At 28.7% G+C, this 23241-nt stretch overlaps 2 protein-coding genes across 4 annotated transcripts in view; one reads left to right on the top strand and one right to left on the bottom strand.

Moving 5' to 3' along the window:
- The window catches only part of LOC103311887 (probable inactive tRNA-specific adenosine deaminase-like protein 3), a 37259-nt gene extending 27538 nt beyond the window's left edge, over window positions 1-9721 (bottom strand). Inside the window, exon 1 of the mRNA XM_029490429.1 lies at window positions 9203-9721. The gene's annotated coding sequence lies outside the window, so the exon portion shown is untranslated. The remainder of the gene's footprint in view (window positions 1-9202) is intronic.
- The window catches only part of LOC100160807 (high affinity cAMP-specific 3',5'-cyclic phosphodiesterase 7A), a 136750-nt gene that overhangs the window by 7275 nt on the left and 106234 nt on the right, over window positions 1-23241 (top strand). Inside the window, exon 1 of one of the 3 annotated variants that reach the window (XM_008191704.3) lies at window positions 18030-19345. The exons of the other annotated variants lie outside the window; for them this stretch is intronic. Within the exon in view, the coding sequence (XP_008189926.1) occupies window positions 19268-19345 (78 nt within the window). The 5' untranslated portion in view covers window positions 18030-19267. Of the gene's footprint in view, window positions 1-18029; window positions 19346-23241 lie in introns of those variants that run through there. 3 annotated transcript variants of the gene reach the window in all.

Genomic DNA, 23241 nt, shown 5'->3' with positions numbered 1-23241 from the left:
AGTCGCCAGGCTTAAAAAGATCAATAAAAAAAAATATATATATTATATATTCATATAAAAACATTTTTAATTAATATAACTGTTAAGAATTTAGTTTTGAATTTAAAAAGAATCTCGGACTGTTATATTGATTCACAAAACCCGTTAAGTTGGTTCAATTATATGACGAGCGTTTTATTTAAAATTATTATGCTGATATTATTTTAAAACTGCATGCGCTACCCTCGTCCTTAATATTTTTTTTGTGGAAATAACTAAAGAACATTTTTTTCTTTGTACTATACTTAGAGAATATTTATTGTAAAATAAATTATTTAATATAACGTTGAGATAAAGAAAATATTCTAGAAAGGTACATATTATATTTATTCTAAAGAAAAATTGTATAATGGTTACTGGGTAATGAGTTTTTAAAAAATAAATATATTCATGTCAAAATGTCGATATTGTTTTGATGTTCCATAAACATTTTCCGAAAAAAAGACCATCATTTTTTATAAGCCATTGGTTGATTTACTTATAAGTATAATAACTATTAAATAGTCGTTTACTCGTTTTATATATATTATTATATTGTGTATAATATTTATAGTAATTAGTAATTATAGTTTAAATTACCTATATGTTAGAGTTTTAAACTATACCACATAACTTACGATGTGTTTAAATTAACTAGGCACAAAATATAATTACCTATAAGTGCTTGAAATGCATTATTGTAGGTAGTTATAGTGGGTACTATATAGGTAGGTACTTATATCAAACTAGGTATATCTATTATGTCAATATTTTGGGCGCTATTAAAATATCTACATTACCAGCAATGTGATATCTCTATTAATCGTACTTATTAAGTCAAGTTTATAAATCAATGCATATGAAAAACAAATCTTAGTTGAGGCTGTCATGTCAGCCTGTTATATTAATAAGTACCTAGGCATATTTTGTTATGTATTTATATTAAATAGTAAAATTACTGTTTGAATTACTATTTACCGAAAATATCGCATTTGTATGTATGTATTATTTTATAATATTGATTATTATAATAGTGTATATTTATATAATTTAATAACATTGTAATTGTTATTATCTTTTGAGTCAATACTGACATACCGTAGAACAACGTGAATAGTTTTTTAAATAGGCAATATCCAGTTTAAAATTAATCTTATGTCTGCATATTGACAATTATTGTTTAAGTAACAGTTGAATGTTTCAAGTTTCTACAGTAAATACTTATTGAATAATAATAAAAAAAAAACAAATAAGAATAAATTGTTATTATACGTTCGAGTACAATTTCGTCAAAATTTTAACTTATTCGCTCATAAAATATAAATATCGTTTAAGCTAAACTTTATTTTTAATTTCCAGGAAATTAACTTAAGAGTAATTTTATATCAAATTTTCAAACCAAGCGATAAAATTAAAAATCTTATGAATTTTAAAGTAGATACAAATAATTTGTAAATGTCCGTATTTTTAAGTTAATTTAAAGTTATTATTTGGGAAGCTATCCCAGAGACCTTTTTCGTATTGTAATATTTGTAACTTATGCATCAAAAGTCTTGAATATATGTTTTCACAACCTATCTATATAACTTAAATAAACGTAAATAGTGACGCATATAGTATAAGGATCACTGATTAAAGTTAAAGTATTTCGATATATTTTTTTACGTTTTAAAAAACGAAATATGTTGCCATTTTTAATTTATTTGGCTGTTTTACAAAGTACGCTTTGCACCACAATGGCTTATTAATTAGTGTTGGAATGTGACATTTTGGGTTCTGTAGGTAATTAATTTTGGAAGAACAGCACTTGTCAGTGTTTAGTCATGTTTTACCTATATACTTCACTCAACGTTGAATACCCTTGCATGGAAATGTGTCTTAGGTTCAATGTTTGATTATAATTAAGCCTAATTGTTAGTCTATTCTATTCTAAGTGAAACATACATAATTTTTAGGTACTTATTTTAAATCATATTAATAAAATATTATATTTCATAAAATGCTAAATAGAATGTTATATGCTTAATGAAGGGTGGACGTTATAATTTATGTTTCAATCGTTTTTCCTGTATTTGTCTTTATGAAAGTATCTATTAAAATTAAAAATAATATCGATTTAGTATCTTAAAGTTACCCCACAGAATAAATTAAATTAAATATATTTTATGGTTACAAATTTATTTGTAGCCTAAACGCATACATTATTTTTCATTTTAAATAGCAATGGAAAAATATATTGTCTTTGATATATCAACTAATATATTAATAACCAACAAATGTTTTAAAATGCTGTATTAGGTATGTCTGAGGATTGAGTTGGGACATTAGTTTATTAATTTACAATTACTTAAGTAGTTAGTGAATCATTTTTTGTGGTTGAATTATGTTTATTATGGTTTAATACATATAGGATATTGGATAATGGAAATTTTTTTTTAAAATCTAATGTTATAAACATTCAAAAATTCTCTAATATAGCTAAGATATTCAATTTAAATGGATTAATTATTATAACTCGTTTTAGGGAAGTAATCTGTAATTTGTGGTAAATTAGGTAGTTAATAACATAATTTAAATATTCTGTATTTTTAATGAGTTGGTATCTTATAGGAAATAGTTTCCTTTACCTAACCATCACTTTATTGTTGTGTTATTAGTTATTACTTATTTACATATTGTTAATAATTGGTTTGTGAATTTTAAAGTGTTTTGTAATTAAAACTTAATATTTTGCTAAGGTATTGTAATGAATTGCTAAATTTTGATTTCCATTTTGATTATGGCTGGTACCCATAACTAAAATCTAAATTGAAATTAACGTTTTAATATTTAATATTTTACATTTTACTCACGGAAAATAATAAATCATTATAAATTAAATGAATAGCTAAAACTAAATTTTGTTCTATAACATGTTTCCATATTATGGGTTGTATTATTATGCTAATATATAAGTACATTTGGTATTGAATGTGTTGTTCGAAAAATTAATTTTTTTCTTAAAAATTTGAATAAAATGTCTTATTCGTTTATATTTTTGGGAATGACCTACAAATAAATACATTGGTCTTACTTAATATAAGTAAATTGAATATAGGTACTTCACAAATTTGACACTTATAACTTTTGAAGTACTATTTAAGTAGGTACCCTTTAATGCATTTTTCTTAAAAAAGCGCACATCGCCTAGATTTTCTCTAAAACAAACCAAAAACTTTCATACTCTGTTCAAAATGTCAATTTTTAATAACTCTATTTAATTTGATACTTTGTTAACTATATTTAGTTAATATATGTTTTATTAAGTTAATATAGACTCTGGTCGTTCATATGTCTATACACATATAGAGTGGATATATTAAACTATGTTAAACTAATCTTATTGTTCAAATACATTACTTATCAAGTAAACAAAAATATATATGATAATTGTAATGTTAAATTAAAATTTTTATTGAATTAGGAAGTTCAAGAAAATAATTTTGACTCGCAGAATTCTAATAAGTATATAATATTATTTTAATATATTATGTATCACATGTATTAGTTCAATATATATTGTATATATCGTGGTAGCTATTGGTACTCATGCTGAATTTCACGTGGAAGAAATATATGATAATTTATTACTATACACTAATACACTATAATATTAAGTGTGTTATATATAACAACGATTTATTAAAACTGATTGCTATCGATGGACTCAATGTTTTCTATGTATGAACCTCGGATACGGTCTTACCTTACTTTTGGCGTATAGTGCGTGTGTGACGTATGCATGCAATAATTTACTCATTAAAATGTCAACATTACTTAGGTATATAACAAATATAGTGTTGGCTAAAATAAGTGAATTATGTACTTAACACCCATTATGTGAAAAAAAATTATTCCGGGAGAATGTGCAGTGTGGCGAAGGAAGAGAACGACACAGGACTTAGTGGTGCAGGGTTTTATATAGGCGAGGCGAGGACATTCATCCTCATATACAAGTTGCGGACCATCAAAGGCGTTCGTGGGTGGTGCGGAGGGCAGGTCGGGTCTTTTGCGACGGCGGTGGTGTCAGGTCCCGGCTGATCGATAAAGGCTGCGCACAAATCATCATGAATAAGGCTGCTGACGCCGCCTTAGCCTTCGTCATCTTTTCCTACATCTGCGTGCATATAAGACGTCCACGAAGCACACAGTTTTTTTACACAGAAAAGCCACATAAACTACTCTTTTTCCGTAGATTTTCACTCATTCATAATGGCCACCAACTGTTCTTGTTTCCGTTGCCATCAATTTAAGCTTTTGTGATTTCTATCAACCGCCGACTTAGAATGTACTCCTATACGTACTGCAGTTACTGTCCTTGAGTTTTTGTCTTCCAGTTGTAGATTAGTGGGTTTTACCAAACGAGTCCTAAACTTCATATCTTATATAATAGATATATTTCAATCATATATATATGCGCACACACAAACATACAGATATAATATACATATTACATGTATAGTGTATAGGTACATCCAATATACAATTGTGTATATACACTGTTTGTAATTTGTTTTGCTCTTTTCTTATTTACGCATGGGGTTGTCAATGTTGCACGCTGTCAATGACTGGAAACGTTATGTAAAATGGTCGTTCATGTAGCTAATCGTCGGCTATATATTATGTATGGTGATACATAATAAATATCAAGGATATCAGACTTTATTGCTGAATGTGCGTATACTTGCAAGTCATGTGTGATGGTTTGGTACTCGTCTCTTGTGTTTTATTGACTCGTTGGTATTTTTCTGTTGTTGAGGGTGGAGTCACTGAGAACGGTGAATATAGATATGTACTAAGTTGAATTGTATATATTTTATAATACTGTTAAAACAGATTGCAAAAAGCTGTTTGTAGTTATTGATTATGATTTTTATTGGCATATTTGGTACTGTTTGATTAACCAAAATATTTTAATAAGAAATATAGATTATAATTTATAATAACTTAAACGATAATAATATTGTTTTGCTCATCATATTTTTAATGATTTTAATATACATAATAATATATAATAATACTATCATACATTATATGCAAAATATAATTTAAATATTAAATTACTATATATTAACTAGATAAAAATTATATTAATTTAACTAATAAGTACTATAGGTAATTTAAAAATAATATTTGATAGGTATGTGTTATAATAATAGTAATTTATTTGATAGTAATTAATTAAACATTTCACTTAATTTTTTCTAATAATTTTATATTAATTAATTGAGAACTACTATTATGATATACCGCAGTTGAAAAATAAATAAATTTGCTGTACGCCGTACGGTAGGTGTATAAAGAAACCCAATTTGAGTATATATACTGTTTATAAAAAAATTGCAGTACTATTATAAGCGTACTACCGGTACCTATGTACACTATTTTATTTATTTTTATGTTTTTGATGCGTCATAATGAGAATAGAGTTATTTATCATTACCGACCTAGTACCCTAATCCGTAAGTCATATTGCATACCCTTAATACATTTTTTTGTTTATCTCAAAGCTTATCCTAATACAAAATTGAAAACTAATGGAAAAAAATTTAAATAATGTATTAAGAACCAGATAGCGCCCTATGTATACAATATACATTTAGAGAAAATCTAACTGCTGTATACTATTGAAAAACTGCTAGTTCTATAAGAAACAATGTGTTTTGATGACTTATAAATATCCTCAAAGAATCAATAAATAGCTTAATTGTATGTATACATATTTAATCATAGTCCAAGTATCAAATATTGTAATGACCTAACTGTTACAAATTATTCTCAACAGTCCATCCAGTGTTCTAATCTAAATTCTAAAGTTTTCAATTTTTAATCTTAATCCATGTGAATTCAATACTTACATCGATTGTTGCCTTTAATTGTTAAACTCAGCTTTTCAATCATGTATAGTATACATTGTATACCTTGCTTATAAGTTATACATTTATACTGGATGGATTATAATATAGAATCATTTTTTTTACTACAATTATATTGATGAGTTTGTTTAAAAAAAAATAGTTATATTCTTAGTTAGTCAATTTATAAATCGCTGGAGATTTGTATGAAATATATTATTTTTGATTAAATATACGATCACAATTAAAATAATCATTATTTTGTGCATGGTATCATAACACAATATGTGTTTGAGAACAAAGAATATGCTTTAATGACCGAGGTTTCTGAAGCACGTGTTTAATTAATAAATACTTACTCCGCGATATTTTATTAAATAGTATTAAAGTACTTTGATGTGTAATATATTTATACGTGAACCCGAAAATAGGTTAGTACTAAAATACATGCATTATATCCAAGGGAAGTCTTTATTTGAAGTTTAGTTAAACTAGCACAAAGGAGTTTGGGTGCAAAGAGAAACCGATATTTCGGTATAACTGAAAACATATATTTCGTATTATTTTCAGTTGTGTATGGATTTGTTGCTGCGTTTCGCCTATTTGCTTTGCAAGTCCCAATAAACATACGAACATTTTAATTATCGTATTTGATGCTATAAAATTATACCAATAGCTAACTGAAATTCATGGTAAATTTATGCATTACATGGTAGAAGATAGTATATATAATATGATACATACAGTAGGTACATTTTATATTACAATTCATAAGGTTGTCTAGTAAATATTGTATTTATTGACCAAAATATATTGTTTATCCGATTTAAATGTGTTAAATCTCATACGAGAGGCTATTATGTCAGCCATAATCGACTACTATTATCATAATAATTATGCAGATTTTACATAAATTCGAATTAATCAGTGCGATGTGTTTACGTGTTTTGCACTGGTTTTGAACTACAATTGACCCTTCAGAAAGGCATCATTTATTTAAGGATTAAGGAGAAGGGGATATATAACATTTTAATCTTCTGTTATTATACAATTTTGAGGACTATTTTTAATGAAAAAAAAAATAATAGTAATTATACATGTTCGTTCTCTACTATTTAATTGTGAAAATCTTTCAACTATACTTATTTATATATTTTTTAATTACATATTTCACTTTTTAATTCTCATTATATTTTGGGCAAACTACATTCCCAAAAATTGTACTCAGAAAATAGTGTCTTTATTATATAAAATATTAATAAATAATAAAACAATTTTTCAACAGTCCAACGTACTTAAATTAATTCAATTAGATGTCATGTCATGTAGGTACCTATTTAATTTTTAGTTGGTAATAACGTTTCACCGTGTTTTTTTCATCATATATCGTTATTACCGTAACACCTACTTAAAAATTATTTACTTACTTCATATTACTATTTTTATATAACTGTAAAAGTTTATTTTTGTTTACTGTATTATTGGCTGTTGAAGTGCTAAGTAACACAGTAAAGGAAATAATAACGACATAAATATTCCACCTCAACTACGAAAAATGCACGGGTAAAATAAAACTTTGCTTTAAATGAGATTGGTAGTTATTTCGTTTGAGTGCATTTCAAATTTGAATGCGCATGATTATAAATTTATAAATTCAAAAGACTGTTTCGTATTTGTTTAGGATTGTATGCTGTGGTTGATGTACCTATGTGAGTAGTTAAACTATCAACTACCTAATATTACACCTAGATATACTGCAATAGTGCAGTATTATACTGTGGGTCATTAATATATTTTTAAATAATTTTTACATTACATTTTATTCCAGGTTAGGTTAGGATACGTTTTAATCCAGATTGACTCTAGAATATCGTAAAAACACATTTTTGTTATGTATTTTATTTTTTATTGATCGATATGTTGAAAATTTTTTTTTTATTATACTTCGTTTTAATATATTTTATTAAATTAATTTTTGTACTTCCCGTGTTGATTGTATTTTATGTATAATATTCCGTTCCTATTTTTGAGATTTGAGGTTTTAGATATAAACTTACATGTTTCCTAACCTATATATACTTTCTGTTTATACATTTTTAAAGGTTTAAAAAATATTCCTCATACATTATTTGTCTATTTAAAACTTTCTAATGGAAGGTCTTAAAATTAATACTGATGTTATATTATGTGCTTTTTAAGAAGAAGTAAAATCTTTAATTATTTAAAGTTTAAACACCAAGTTTTATTTTAACGAATTGGTTTTTAAATTTTTGAAGAAAAATCGTAGGTTTTCTACAAGCATTTGGATTTTTAAATTTGAATATTTGAACATTTAAATGTAATTATGTGAGTGCAGAAATTAATTTCTTATAGATTTGAATATAAGTTAATCTTTATACATATGTCAGAAAATTGATATTTTGAGATTTTACACGTTTTTGTATGAAGTAAGACTTATGTTTAACACTTTTGTTTGGTTAGTGTGGTTCAAACTTTAAACTGTAATCGTACCGTTCATATTAAAAATATTCGAGCCTGCATTTATATTAATTTCTAAGGCATCCCAATGTCAATCTCTTTAGAATTCAAATATCTCGGCTATATTTACGCTTCATAAAAGACTGACTTGATACGCTCATATGAAATCAAAAAGAAAAATTCTCAACAACTATATTTACTTTGCCCAATTTCTCATATGTGATACAAATTAGGGGCCGTGTAAAGCCATCCTCAGATTTTTATTATACGAGGTTTCTGATCGATATCTCTACACATATATTTGTATATTTTTATCGTGTATAGGTATATTAAATTATTAAACAATATTAGAAGCCCCTTTTAGATCCTACTAATATTATCTTATTTGACTATTGTACGGAAACACAAATTGTAAAATTAATACTGTTTTATTGAAAAAATGTAAAAAAAAATTATTATATTTTTTTAATCTGGAATCCAATGTTATAAATTGTATCATTTAACGACATTATTACCCTCACAATTGTTATAGTAGTGTTAAAATACATTTTTGTACTATTGTCTAATTGAACATAGGTATACACAAACAATAATTATTATACTAATTGATAATTTTATATTATGTACATATAGTTATAGTTTTTCATATTGTTCATCTAATTTTATATTTATCCAAAAGAATAACACAGTGTAGAACTATACCACCTACCATGAAGTGACTTAATATTATAAATATTGTACAAGTTCAATCATATTATGCAGTTGAAAGTACAAACACCTATACCGAATAGTAAATAAATTGTTGCCAATACCTGTATAGTGATGGTTTTCATATAGTTTTTCATAAATCCGTTTTTGACTTGTACACAACTACTGATTTTTTATTAAAAAATGATTAAATAGGAACTTGTTTTCACTTAGGTGAACTGGTTTCGGATTTCTAGTCTTATGTATATATACTATTCCTTTCCGCCTTGGAAGTCTCCCTGTTTTGTTTGCCTATCCGCATACACTGTGTCTAAATCTTTTATTGTAGTATATATATTATAGTCTTTGTATTACTCGGTAAAGTTTCATATTTTATTAATATGAACGTATATTGGATAAACAATCGACAGCCTTGGAGTAACAGCGTGCATTGTATACCAAACATAAGAACTGTACATAACCTCGAAGAAAATGTAATGGATAATTACTATTCGGACATAATATGTACTCGTGTATGTTGGCGAGTCTACACCAGTATTAAACATTGAACTATATAGGACATTTTTTTTTAAGTGCTTTAATTTAAAAAAAATATAAAACAGCACATGAATTATGTATAATATTAATACCATAATGAAATAACATTAATAATAATACATTAATACCTAATATAATTAAAACAAAGTAGCATAGTTGATAAAAATAATGGAAATTTTATTAATTTAGAATAAGTGGCCAGGAATAGAATTATAGAAAGCATTGTTTGTGAATTAAATTAAAGAGGCAATTACGGGGGATCGAAAATTTAGAAGATGTAGGACATTTTATTATAGGTTACTTTTTACTGGAATTGATAATAACGGCGGCCCAAATAAGCCGACCCTAATTAAAAACAACATTCAAAACACTTGAGGTTAATTCGATATTTCAAGAGGTCTATTCAAACATTTCTTGTTATACATATCTATATAATATTATAATATATTATATATATTTTTTTATCGGAAAGGTGAATTGAAAATGGGGAATTTAATTTATTTGTATTTTAGTCTTTAGGGTTACATTCTTCTTTGTAATTTATAAAAATTGTTGTCATCGCCATATAGAATAACGTATAGCCACATAAGTAATATTGTGCACAAAAAGTGGTTCAAATATCAAATTTAATATCATAAATAATCATTAACTATAAGTAATTAGATGTATTTAGGTGATATGACAATTATATTAATCGCCAATGTAATTAAATATGATTTATCCTTTATAATCTACAGCCTTCTTATACTCAAATATTTTGATTTATAGTTTTTATGTTTCAGTTCGTTATTGTATACCTACTTACCTAAATACCTCGTTTTCTTAGTATTAATAAGTATTAACATTTCTTGTGTCTCTATGTATATAATGAAGAAAAATATATTTGCGAACTTTTATATAATACAATCATTAGTTAAGAGTTAATGACTGTTAATTAATTTTCTCTTTGATCATTTTTTTATGCCTAATAATGACTTTATTTTATAAAATAAATTTATTAAAAATGGTATAAAAATTGTATTCAAATTAAAAGTTAAATGAAAGGTGTTTAATTGGGCACTGCTCTGCTGTATATTAGTTGTCAAGCATGTCGTTGTAATGGATTTGTTATATTTGAATTCAATGATAAATCATTGTATACGAAAAACGATTCTGAGTGGAGGCGTTGTGTCATACTTATATAAATAATCTAATTTGATAGTTAAAAAAAAATAATAAAATCGAAAATATCTCATTCCTATAAATAGCGTAACTTTCCGGTGAACTTTTTCTTTTTGATAGAGGTAGTAAAACTTGTTGGGAACCTTCTATTAAAATATCTTATGTTAGCTATGAAAAGAAAAACTTTTATGAATTTCTAACTGAAAAATAATTTACATTTGAAAATTGTTCACATAGTTATAAATGACTCATAAAGAATCAAAATTGTTTGAAAATTATACCAAGTATGGAAAATTATGACACACAAATTTGGGGAACATTTCAAGAGTCTATGGTTATTCGTTTTATAAATACAAAAAAATCTAATAAATCGATTAATTGGAAATCGATCATTTACTACTGAATATCAAATATCGTAAAAATTATAAGTTCAAACGCTCATAATAAATTAATGTTCCGTTATAGTAGTTAGTTAAGTATACTTTTTTTAGGTTATAGGTAGAAAAACTTACATAATATCTTCTATTAAAATTTTTTATCTTACCTATAAAAGTAAAATCTTTTATACATTTCTAACTGAAAATTATTTGAAAAATTTAAAAAATGTGTCATGGCTATAAATAGCTCAAAAAGATTTGAAATTTTACCTTGTATGGAAAATTGTCATTTTAACATTTGGTGAAAATTTCAAGTATGTAGAATTATTTGTTTTTGAGTTACAACTAATCTATAATATTTTTGAACTTCTATTTATTAAATTTATTAGGAATCTATCATTAAATTTCAAGCATTTTTACTAAGTGGACAAGCATTATCGAAAATAATTTTCCAAATATTTACAAAATTCAAAATTTTTTGTATAACTAGCTCAAAAAGAGTCAACATTTCAAGGGTTTATGCATTGTACTTTTTGAGTTACACCAAAACAATAAAATCGATTTTTTTTAAAATTGGTTTTGCTTAAAAATTATTTTTTTTTCTTGACACTTTCAAAAACTACTTGAAAATTTGAACCAGAAAAAATGCTGTTCTCGAAAATCGGAGCATTTTTACTAACCAAAATGTTGCTGACTGAAAAAATAAACACTCATCGTTGTAAAATCAATATATAATTTCGCTCCGCTTAGAATCTAAAATTGGAAATTGAAAATATCTGTAAACAATTCAAAACAAGTCAAAATGTTTGTATATAGAAAATGCTAATATGAACATTTAGTGAAAATTATACTATGTATGATACGCATGTATTTACGGTTATTTGTTTTAGGGTTACACCAAAAACGAAATTTGAAAATGTTGCGTGAAAATTCCCGTTTTCCCTTAATTTTTATTTTGTTTTCCTTGTACTTTTGAAAACTTTTTGGAATTTTAAATTTTGATCTCTCAAATGTTCCAACTAGATTCATTTTCCCATCAAATCAGATACTGTTAAAGAAAATTGAAGCAGTTTTATTGCCACAAACAGTGATATACAATTAAATAAATAAAAAAAACACACATCATTGTAAAATCAATACATTCATCGCTCCGCTCAGAATCTAAAATGCCTATTAAAGATAAAGTTATCATCCTTATATGTATTGTTTGACGAGTATATATATAATAATTAGGGCTGTGAATGTAGAAAAGGGCATTTTTTTTTCGTTGATTGTGAAACATACTTTGTTAGTACATAATTTTAATTATGTAACTGCAAATCCATTTATGAAACTTTTATTATGTATTTTTTTTTAACATTTTTGGACGTTCTTTAAATTTCTTGGTAGTTTTTTTGCAATTTTAGGTCATATTTTTCTTTTTTAGTTCATTTTTCGGTATTTTTAATCAAGTTCCGTCAGTTGACATGTCTGAAAAACATTTTTTGTTTTTTTTTTTTTGTCCAATCAATCCAATAGTTAAAATTAAAGATGAAAAAAGTACCCGAATTAAATATATTAAAGTTGTTTTATTATTTTAACAAAATGAATGCATAAAAAAAAATTGTCTGAAGTGAATATCATTATATAAAATTCAAATTCAATCAATATTTTTATTATTTTTATTTTTTATTAAATTAACACATTTTATGCATGTAAAATGTCATGTACTAATGTATAATACTATAATATCCTATAATATCAATATAAATATAAAAATTAAATTAAAAACCATTTTAAGTGAATTTTATACTATATTTTTTTTGGCATATAATATTGCATTTTTTTGACATTTTTTAATGCATTTTTTAAAAGTTGTTTAATGCATTAAATTCTCTGCCCCGATAATAGTACCTAGGGTAGTTTCAACTTATTAAAAATATATAATATAGTGTGCTACTTTATTTTTTCTAATTTTCTGTTTTAGCTTTATTGGTAGCCAGGTTATATACACACTCAGTAGTTTGATATTATACTCCGATAATGCTTGATTCGTATTAAATTAATTAGCTTATTCTATTTCGGATATTTTACTTACAATTGATTAATGACAACAATTCATTCATTTTGAAATTTAATTAAATGTATAACATAAAATATCAACTACATTTAAAACTGATACGTAGGTAACTAACTTAAATTAAATACTATTTTTATTTTATTATAGGTATAAAGTTATATGGGTTTAATGTGATTCTCTCCAAATAATTACCTGGTTAATAAAAATGCGAACTAAATTTATTTTATTAATATTTAAAAAGTTACTAACAATCATACTCATATACTATCCATATTCCATACATGGTTTGTAATTTTTAGATTAATTAATAGAAACCTGTAACATTGCTGTAATATCATATGTTGCTTTCACGCAAACTCGGAATCCTAGAAATTGAAGTCCAAGCTGACAAAAAATGTAATATAAAATATGGAGATTTTGTAAATTTGCCTTATTTTTAATAGTGTAAAAAAATATTTTATTAGCGCTATGGTAAATTCATATTTCAATTGAGTAAAATTATTTAAATTTATAGACAAATAGAATAATTATTACATTATTTACTATATTATATATAACTGTTATCTTTATATGTTTAATATTATAATTTTTTATATTTTATAGTTCAATATTAATGTAGATTCCAGATAAAATATAAAATTCTAAATATGCACTAGGTACCTATATAATTTAGTATTTATTGATATTCATCAAAATACTATAAAAACTAAATTTTTCAATATTAATGACCATACCAATTAGAAATTGACAGCGAGCCAAAACTCAATAAACGATTGCCAAATTCAACTATAACTTTGCTCATTTTTTTTTTTATTAATTTATACTATTTTACTAAATATGCGGTTAAAGTGGTATTTTGCAATAAATAATAAAAATATTAATTTAGAAGTCCCAAGTTTTTAAATTGTATTGACATAATATAACATTATATTACTTATGCTTAATAATTCTTCGATTGTAATTAAACACGTAAGACACAACATTTTACGTATTTTATTGGAGATACACTTTTTAAAATACAATTGTTTTTTCATTATGGGAAGTGTCAAATATTTTTCTCAGTGTTTAACTATTATGGGTTCTATTTTTATCTTAAAATATCTAAGTAATTATTCAATTAAAATAATCACACACTTGTACTTGCATTGTAGTTTATTACTATTAAAAATATAAAATAATATAATATAACTGTATAATGTGTCATGAATTGATGTCGGTATACTACAAATGTATGGGTACCTAGGTATACTGTTACATACGTGCACAATTTTTATTGATTGAAAAATTGCGATGCCAGAGTGGCCTATTTGGATACATTAAATATTTAAATATTCATTCAAAAATTTTATTGGAAAAATGTCTATAACAATCATATTTTCTACTATTCTATAATATTTATAGTTCCATGGTTATTGGTTATTGGTTAGTGTTTCTTAATTTCTAAAATCTATAATATTATGACGTATTTGGTCTAATATACTACAGACGTATTAGACTGTCTTTTATTGTGTCGAAAAACAACATATTTTATGTCTGCTCTTAAACAATGAGACCAAGTTTTGTGCGGTTCATTTGCAATATATAAATGTTGGATGTCTATAAAATATAGCTGAAGTTTGTAAACGACGTTTAATTTTTATTCGTTTAACGTTTAAGGGCATATAGGTACCATTAAATACAACGAGTGGTCCGCGTGATTCATTTTATGATGTGTCAATTGATTTTAATTTAGATTCAAAAAACCTAACCCCGGAATGTCTGAAGTCATATTTATCAAAGCTGTGTCTCTAATATGACTATAAAAGTGTTAGTTAGTTTAATATTACCTAATTAGTGTTACATGGTGTTTCATATTATATATAGGTATACGTGTTTTGACGAGTCTTAAGTTTTAAGTGCGTATATGCAACTCCCTTCATACATGACTGCTCGTTATACCCTATATCACATATCCGGCATGTACTATTTATGCGTTATACGAATAAAGCTGGCCATGATCGCTATGTACACATATGGTGTATTAGATTCTGCCGGTTGGCGAAATCTATTCAGAAAATAAAATAAGTAAATAAATACGCTTGCGAAGAAGTACAAGATTTGAACCCATGACCGGAGGCTGGCGCATAATCATTGAGCAACATTAGACGTTATATATATTATATTTTGACCTCCACATCCGGTCGAGTGTGCTCGTTGTGTACGTGTTTGAAGAAACTATGTGAGTACGTCAACTATATATTATGTATAATATGCATTTCAAAAAATCTTGTATTATTCGTTGAACCGATGAAAGCAGACTATCCAGTAATCTCGATTAATACGGCATAAAGGTACATAAAACACATAGGTACCTATGCGAAGTCAGCATAACCAAGTGTATATATCAAGCATAAATATTAAAAACCTTTGGTAACATTTGGAAAGACATTTGTAAGTGCACTTATTTCGAATAATTAAAAGAAAATCATATGGTAGTGGAGTGAGGGGGGGGGGGGGGGTGCGCCTGAAATTTCAAACTGAACGCACCTAGAATCTATATAAAGTTGTAAAATTGAATTTTTGAAACTACTAGACCGATTTCAATAAAAGCCATATTAATAGATTTGTTGGGACTTGGGGTGAGTGTGTTGGGTTTATTTTATCGCATGATTAATCGTCCTTAAAAATAAGAAAATTGATTTTTTATTTATTTCGGGTAGCCATTGGTTGTCATGGAAATTAGAACAGTTACTTATTATTATTTAATTTAGTTGCCACGAACAAGAAAGTCCTTTTGAAAAATGTCATTCTGTTCGATTATTAATCACAAGTGTAAATGGGTATTTTTGTCATAGGTTGGCTCTGGAACCACCTATCTCATCTTTATTTATTTATTTATTTATTTATTTATTGAATAAAATACGGGACAAGCCCAATTTAAATGTACATTAACAAAAAAAAAACAAGAACATTTTCAAGTGTTTTTTCTAAATTTAATGAGCAGGCTTAAGCATAGGCATGCCTAAGCGGCTAAAAATATTTGCTCATAAAGATATTACACTAAAACCATAAATAATAAAATCATGAATAGGACATAACGTCTTATCAGCGGTGATTAATTATTCCAATTGTGGCCAAATAAGTGTATATACCTATACCACAGAGTAATAATAATACATATATACCTATATACCTATATACCGAGTATCAACTATCAATATCTTATATTATACAAAAATGTAAACAAACGTCCTTAATTTATTATCTGCATTTCACGACCGCTGCAAAAATATCTTAGATCATATACTGTATGATATATGATATACTATAGTATATGATCTAAGAAAAATAAAGTGGCCTCATTCTATATGGTATCCCATTCATGTTTTTATTATCTATATATGACTAAAACCAAAATACACCAAGCGTTGTATCTTGTACCTACGTCGTACAGTGTATCCGATATCCTACAACACCGATACTCACTTATTATCCGCGAACATAGCGTATTAAGAGTTAAGACGTAATAATTTTTATAATTTATTGTCAATTTTCTCCGGGTGAAATCGAGGAAATACAGCTAGTATACTATTGTATTGTGGAGCCTGCACATATGTTTAGGGCGGTGGCATTAACTGTGAATTACGCATAGGACCTTTTAAATAGGTAAGTTTATAATATTATATAAATAGACCTAAATTGCAGGGGTGTCTAGTAGTAATAGTGTCTACAGTAATTTTTATCCCCTTTCTTTAGTCGAATCCTCTCCTTATAAGACAAGTAATATTAATAAATAGTTTAATCATTAGTTTAGTTTACTTTTATAAAATGTATAATATGTATAATGTAGTATAATGTATAATGTAGTGTGACAATATTACAATTAGGTAATAATAACTACAATAATATAAAACAAAAATATTTATGTATGGAGATATAACTCAACATTTGAAGACATTTATATTGTTCTGCAAATAGTTGAATTAATGTTTTAATCGATATTGTAAATCAACAGTCAACATTTTTGTCTGGTTTTCAGATGAAGAGAAATTCAAATACTGAAATACCACATTATAACATCCTTTTTTTTATCAATCTTTTAAATCACTTGCAGTATATTATATCAAGTATAAATAATCATTTAATTTAAAATAAAATACCAGAATTTTCTATTGTTTTTTTAGAGCATATTTTGGTACTTCGTAGGGCATAACTGCATACATTTTTAATAAGGTGGTAAGGCATATTATACTCGTCGGTCCTAGTGATATAACGATAAGTGTGCAGTGTATGCCTTCACCGATGATATTTTGAGTGTTTACTGCAGTCGCGTGCGTGCGTGTGTGTGTGTGTGCGTGTATCGACGGTTCGTCCGGTACGCGCTCGCGTTGTCGTAAAACTTATCGTTTAAATTTGATATCTAATTACATTGATACATAAAGATTAATAATTCCGTATTAACTGTCAATTATATTATAATACGTTATATTATATTATTGCACTATTTATAGTACTGTCCTAGTCGAGACGGCCTACCCTAGCCGCCTAGAGAATATTCCTCAATATCATGGTCGGGGCTGAATACCTATACATTCTACACACTCGTCGAACCGCCGCGCGAAAAGCACACGCGTTACCCGCGAACCCCGCCGCGACACCGACCGACTCCGCGCGTGCACATCACCGGCCGGCGTGAGAGTGCGCGCGCGCGGTCGTCCTGCAGCACATATTCACGTGTCCGGTTTCGCGTAGAACACGTGACAGCCCCCGACCCCCACCCACCCAGATACACACTACGCGGGACGGCGACGGTGCGCTCTTCCGATCATCGCAAACACCCTACAAACGATCGCGGCGACGGTTGTTGTCTCACTGTGAATTACGTCAGACCGTCTCGCGTGCCCATTTCCCGTATGCTCTCTCGTCGTCGCGCGGCGTTGAGGTGGTGTACGGAGAGAATCGTTGGCGTGTAGGTTCGGCGTGTACGTCGAGTTCCGCGATAGGGAGGGTGCGGGGTTAGTGGAGTGGTCGAGTTTTGAAGGGTCGGGAAAGCGCTGGCGCGATCGCGAGTGCCGTGTATACGTGACCCGGACGTGTTGGCTAGAGGAGCGTGGGTGGGTGCCCGTGCTTGGACGGGGGTGTCTGCGCGGAGGGGTTGTGCTCCGGTGGAATCGATAATGCGTTGGCGGAGTGGCTGCATGCGGCGGCGGCGGCAGCGACGGCGGTACGTCAACAGTGCATTAACCTCACTCCGCGTAAAGCACGCGGACGGGGGCTGTAAGGGGTCCGCGACCCGACGGCGGCGGTGGCGATGAACTGGGTCACCCGCGCCGTGCGTGTGTGCACCTACACTATAGTGTATATTACATACATGGTACGCACACCGATATCGTTGTAATAATATTACAGCAATCGACATTTGATTTCGTTGTTATAACTTCACAGATTATAATAGGTCTGCGATATGATATTATAGGTAGGTAATGTTTATGTTATGTCTACTGATAGCATTATTCATGTATGCGCTGTCTCCTCCCCGACGAGCGTGTTTTGTTAATGTTATATTATATAATATTAATTATTATTGTTACGATTTTCAGTCGACTGCAACCGTACACCCGCTATACTTACACACATGAAACGCCGTAGACGAGAAAACTGTTCGTATATATTTCGAGTACCACTCACCCACCCATAATAATTTATAATGTACGCGGGTAGGTACGCTTTGTTCGTAGTGAGTTAGGTTTAGTACAAGTACAAGTACTACACCAGTGGTGTTGGGCGACGGCATGCACGGGGCAAAGTCGTGTTCGGTGACCTATTTAGAAGCGCATGCGATCGGTTACCGCCGCTCGGCCCTCCCGACATCGAGAAACCCCCGTCGGGGTGCGTTTTAAATCTACACACGCGCGGGCAAGTATACGATCACGTCTTGTACGCAAACAAACGTATAAACGCGACGCACACTATCACAAACCAACACACACCGCGTTCACACGCCGACCGTATCAGTCGGCCTTATCGCCGAAGCCGCCGCCACTGCAGCCGGGCAAATGTTTCCTTTCGCCACGTGTCTGGCCGCCACCGGGATCGGCCGGCACCCTCGATGGGTAATTACCGTTCCCGCACAGGTCAGTACCACCGCAGCGTACTTAACTATAATAATAATATATATTATGTTATATCAATTAAATTAAAAACCTATTTTATAGGCATAAAATGCGTACTATAATATTATTCATTGCACGGGTAATCGCGCATAATACGTGTGGAAATATTTTTAACAGCTGATGTTATCTCAGTGTGGGAGTATATATTAATATAATGATATGACTCATAATGGCGTATGTTAGGTATAGCGCCGTGAAAATGCACTACTGCGCCGTTGTACGCACGTGGCGTCTCGTCTTTCCTCACAGATGTTCGTCATCATCTCTACGTCTATGGGTACTTTTAAACTGTATTCGCAACCAGTTTACCCTCGTAACAAAATATATTATATACTTAGGCAAAGTAAAATGTGTTATAAAATACAACCACATCATTAACAAATTTTGTTCGCGAATCTGACACTAATTGAGTATTTAGTATGTGGTTAACTTTTTCACTGGTTTTTCAAAAACAATTTTACATTTTACATTTTACTTTTATGTTGGTCTGGCATATCGTCTTTTACTTTATACGCTCTGTCGGGTTCTGCACATGCCGTTCCGTAAATTATAATGGTGCTGCATTTGCTGAAATTGTATGTTTAGTGTTCGAGTATAATATGTCGTTTAATGTGCGGAATATTTATCCAATCGAATTTTTTTTATTGGCCAGATATGGTTAAGTTTATCTATATATTTAGTGCTCATTAAGTTCACGCAATTTCCTAATCGAATATTAAATTACTGTTGTTTACTTAGTTTTTATAATTATGTATATAGTACCTAACTACAAGATGTATGTAGTTTCGGGTTTAATTATATAGTGGCAATGAGTTTATTTCGAATTATAGTTTTCCAAAATGATCTTTGCTATATTATTTATGTGCATTGAACTCGATTTCGGTTATACCTATATTAGTAATCAATTAATGTTATATTATGCAAATACATATAATTATAGGATCATAGCTGTAGACGAGTAGGTACACCGGTATAATATATGTACGTAGGTACAATGATTCAATTTGAAGTCTATATAAATAAGATTATATGTGACATAATCGCTATTCACTTTTTGTTTATATGATGTTGCCTTTGTTTTAATATAACATGGATTCCGCTTTCTTCTCACTTTCTTTTTAGTATAGATACTAGATTTAAAACTTTAAGTGAAAAACAATTTTACCGTTTGAGTATATTTTTTGTTAAATAGGTATTCATCTGTATAAATAATATTAAGAGTATTGATTCTTCTTTTCATCTTTTACCATTCAAGTTATAATTAATTTGGTTTTTGTGAGACAGATCTGAAAAATAAAAAAAAACAGTATAAACAAGTTTATTTTCTTATTACTATTCTTGTTTTTCATTGGTGTACGTGGTATTAATTCATTTTTTTTCATATTGTATGAATATGTTTGATTATTCTTTGTATAGTTTTTTTTCACGAGATTACATTAAGATTATAAATTTATATTATCTACAATTTGATCGACAGTCATTCATGAAATGTAAAAATTGTTTATCAAAACATTTAGTTATGCGCGTTTGATGGAAAGTGGCATTTACTTAAATTTCCACTTAAAACTTATACCTATATATATTACTTTATTATATGATACATAATAATAAATATAATATATATACAGAGTGATTTACCAAGCATATTCACCCCCTTTTCTATCTTCAATATAGCAGTCATTCAAAATCTGATTTTTAGAATTTTTAATTATATTTTTACCTTCTTAAAGATAATATTTTCAAATTCTTGAGATTTTTTATACTACTTAGGGAGTGTCCTGTAGAGATACAAACTTCTGTTTTTTTTAAATGAGACCCCTAATAGAAAGGAATAATAGTCAACACGCTATATGATAAACTTAAATATTATCAAATTGAGGTTGAGAAAGACAATTTAAAAGATTTTTTTATTAAATAAATAATATTTGTATTATATAATATCATATTGTTATTGCTATTATATATATCTTCAGACTATGTAGCAAAGGACGTAACTCCGAAAAAAATAGGCATTGGCTAATATAATTCTCTATCCGATGAAATCTATGTAAACTAAACGAAATAATCTTAGATCCTAAAAATTATAATATTATTAATGAAACGGTCGTATCACCTTCTAAATGGTTAATTAATAATTAGTGTAATTATAATATCTCCGTATAATTGATGTTTCATATAGACATTCCAGACGAAAAACTCGTTAAAAAAAGCCTTACAAAATTAGTAATAACTAATAAATTATTTAATATGAATAATTAATACATTTTAGGTCCAAAACACTAGATTGAAAGAAATAAAACAATTTTTTCTCCTGATGTTACAGAGTTTAGGGTATTTTTTTGAAATTTGTTTAATGATTATACCTATAGTATTTATTTAATAATTCCCATGGAGGAGCAAAACTAATTTTTGTCTCATTTGGTCAAGGATTATATTCTAATATATATATTTTTTTATTATTATTAATTAACCCGCGGAAACTTAGACCATTGGGTGGTTTTTAACTGTGGGGAAGGGCACTGTAGGCTGTGGTATCACCCGTATTGGATAATACGCGGTGAACCAACTATATGTCTTACCTCCGTACACTCTAAGCTAATGACTATCTCTAGAATAAATTCAGATTAATGCACTGTTAGCTTTTGAGGTACGATGGTACGCGTTTTGTCGATCTTACGTCCGTTCCCTAATTTGGAATGACTATTAGGACGCCACAACCAGAGCACTGTTCAGTTTGCAATAAACCTCATTGACTATAGGTGTGTGGGTCTGAGCACTGTTCCAATATTCAAAGGTAAGGACAAAGAAGACTTAGAAATAATACTCAACTCGGGTTTTATTCGTCGGAAACACTTTTATTAAATTGTAAAACAAACATAAATTAAACACTTGGCGAATTCAGACCGCCGAGCCCGTACTACGATCGACGTTTCACACGTTCGATCCTCGTACCTGCGTTCTCCCCGACTCACTCAGCGACAACGGGATTCCCCGTGCCTGCCCGTACGGCGGTGTTATATAGTAAAATATCATTGCTGCCTCAGCACATATCGCTTCGCTGGCCTGACCTATGTCAATAACTTACAATGTAAAATAGTCCCACCTATATTACATATATATTAAATAATAAATAGTGACGACTGTCTACAATATACGACAGTCCCTGTTGTTTTTGGAAAAAATGTCCTCATTTTTTAATGCTATTGCTACGAAAAAATGTTTTATTACTATATTAAATACTAACTTATTTTATCACTAAATTACTGTCTCGGCATATTCGCGTCGTTGACTATACAATTATGTTTAAAAGTTAATTTAATTCTAATATTTTAATTGTTTAATGTGTGCTTAAAAAGAATATGTGAATACATAAAAGTTTGTTGATTGGTCTAATGAAAATAATAATTTAAACATTTATACAACTGAAAATATCACAAGTGCAAGCCGAATTCATGAAAATAAAATTAAAATTAAATCTAATGACAATTTTACTATTGCACCAAAATCAAGGTCAAAATTTAAAATATATGCGACAAGCAAGGATATACTAACACAGTATACAATAAATCCTACAGACCGCTTACGCAGCGAAAGACATTTAATGCTTCTAACCCAGATAGTAGACTATTCTAGCGAAGTCATTTTATACAATTATTCCAACGTACATAGTAATATTCCAAAAGAAATGACAATAGCCACGATTGTTAAAAACATTTTAAACGTTTAACAACATTTACAATGTAAAATATTCCCACCTATATTACATATATATTAAATAATAAATAGTGACGACTGTCTACAATATACGACAAGGCTTAAACACGTGTGTTTGTTGGTTTGGCAGATTTTTTAATGGG

The sequence above is a fragment of the Acyrthosiphon pisum genome, chromosome A2, assembly GCF_005508785.2.
Source record: "Acyrthosiphon pisum isolate AL4f chromosome A2, pea_aphid_22Mar2018_4r6ur, whole genome shotgun sequence".
NCBI lineage: Eukaryota > Metazoa > Arthropoda > Insecta > Hemiptera > Aphididae > Acyrthosiphon > Acyrthosiphon pisum.
The sequence above is the reverse complement of the archived record's forward strand: the minus strand, read 5'-3'. Positions and strand labels throughout refer to the sequence as shown.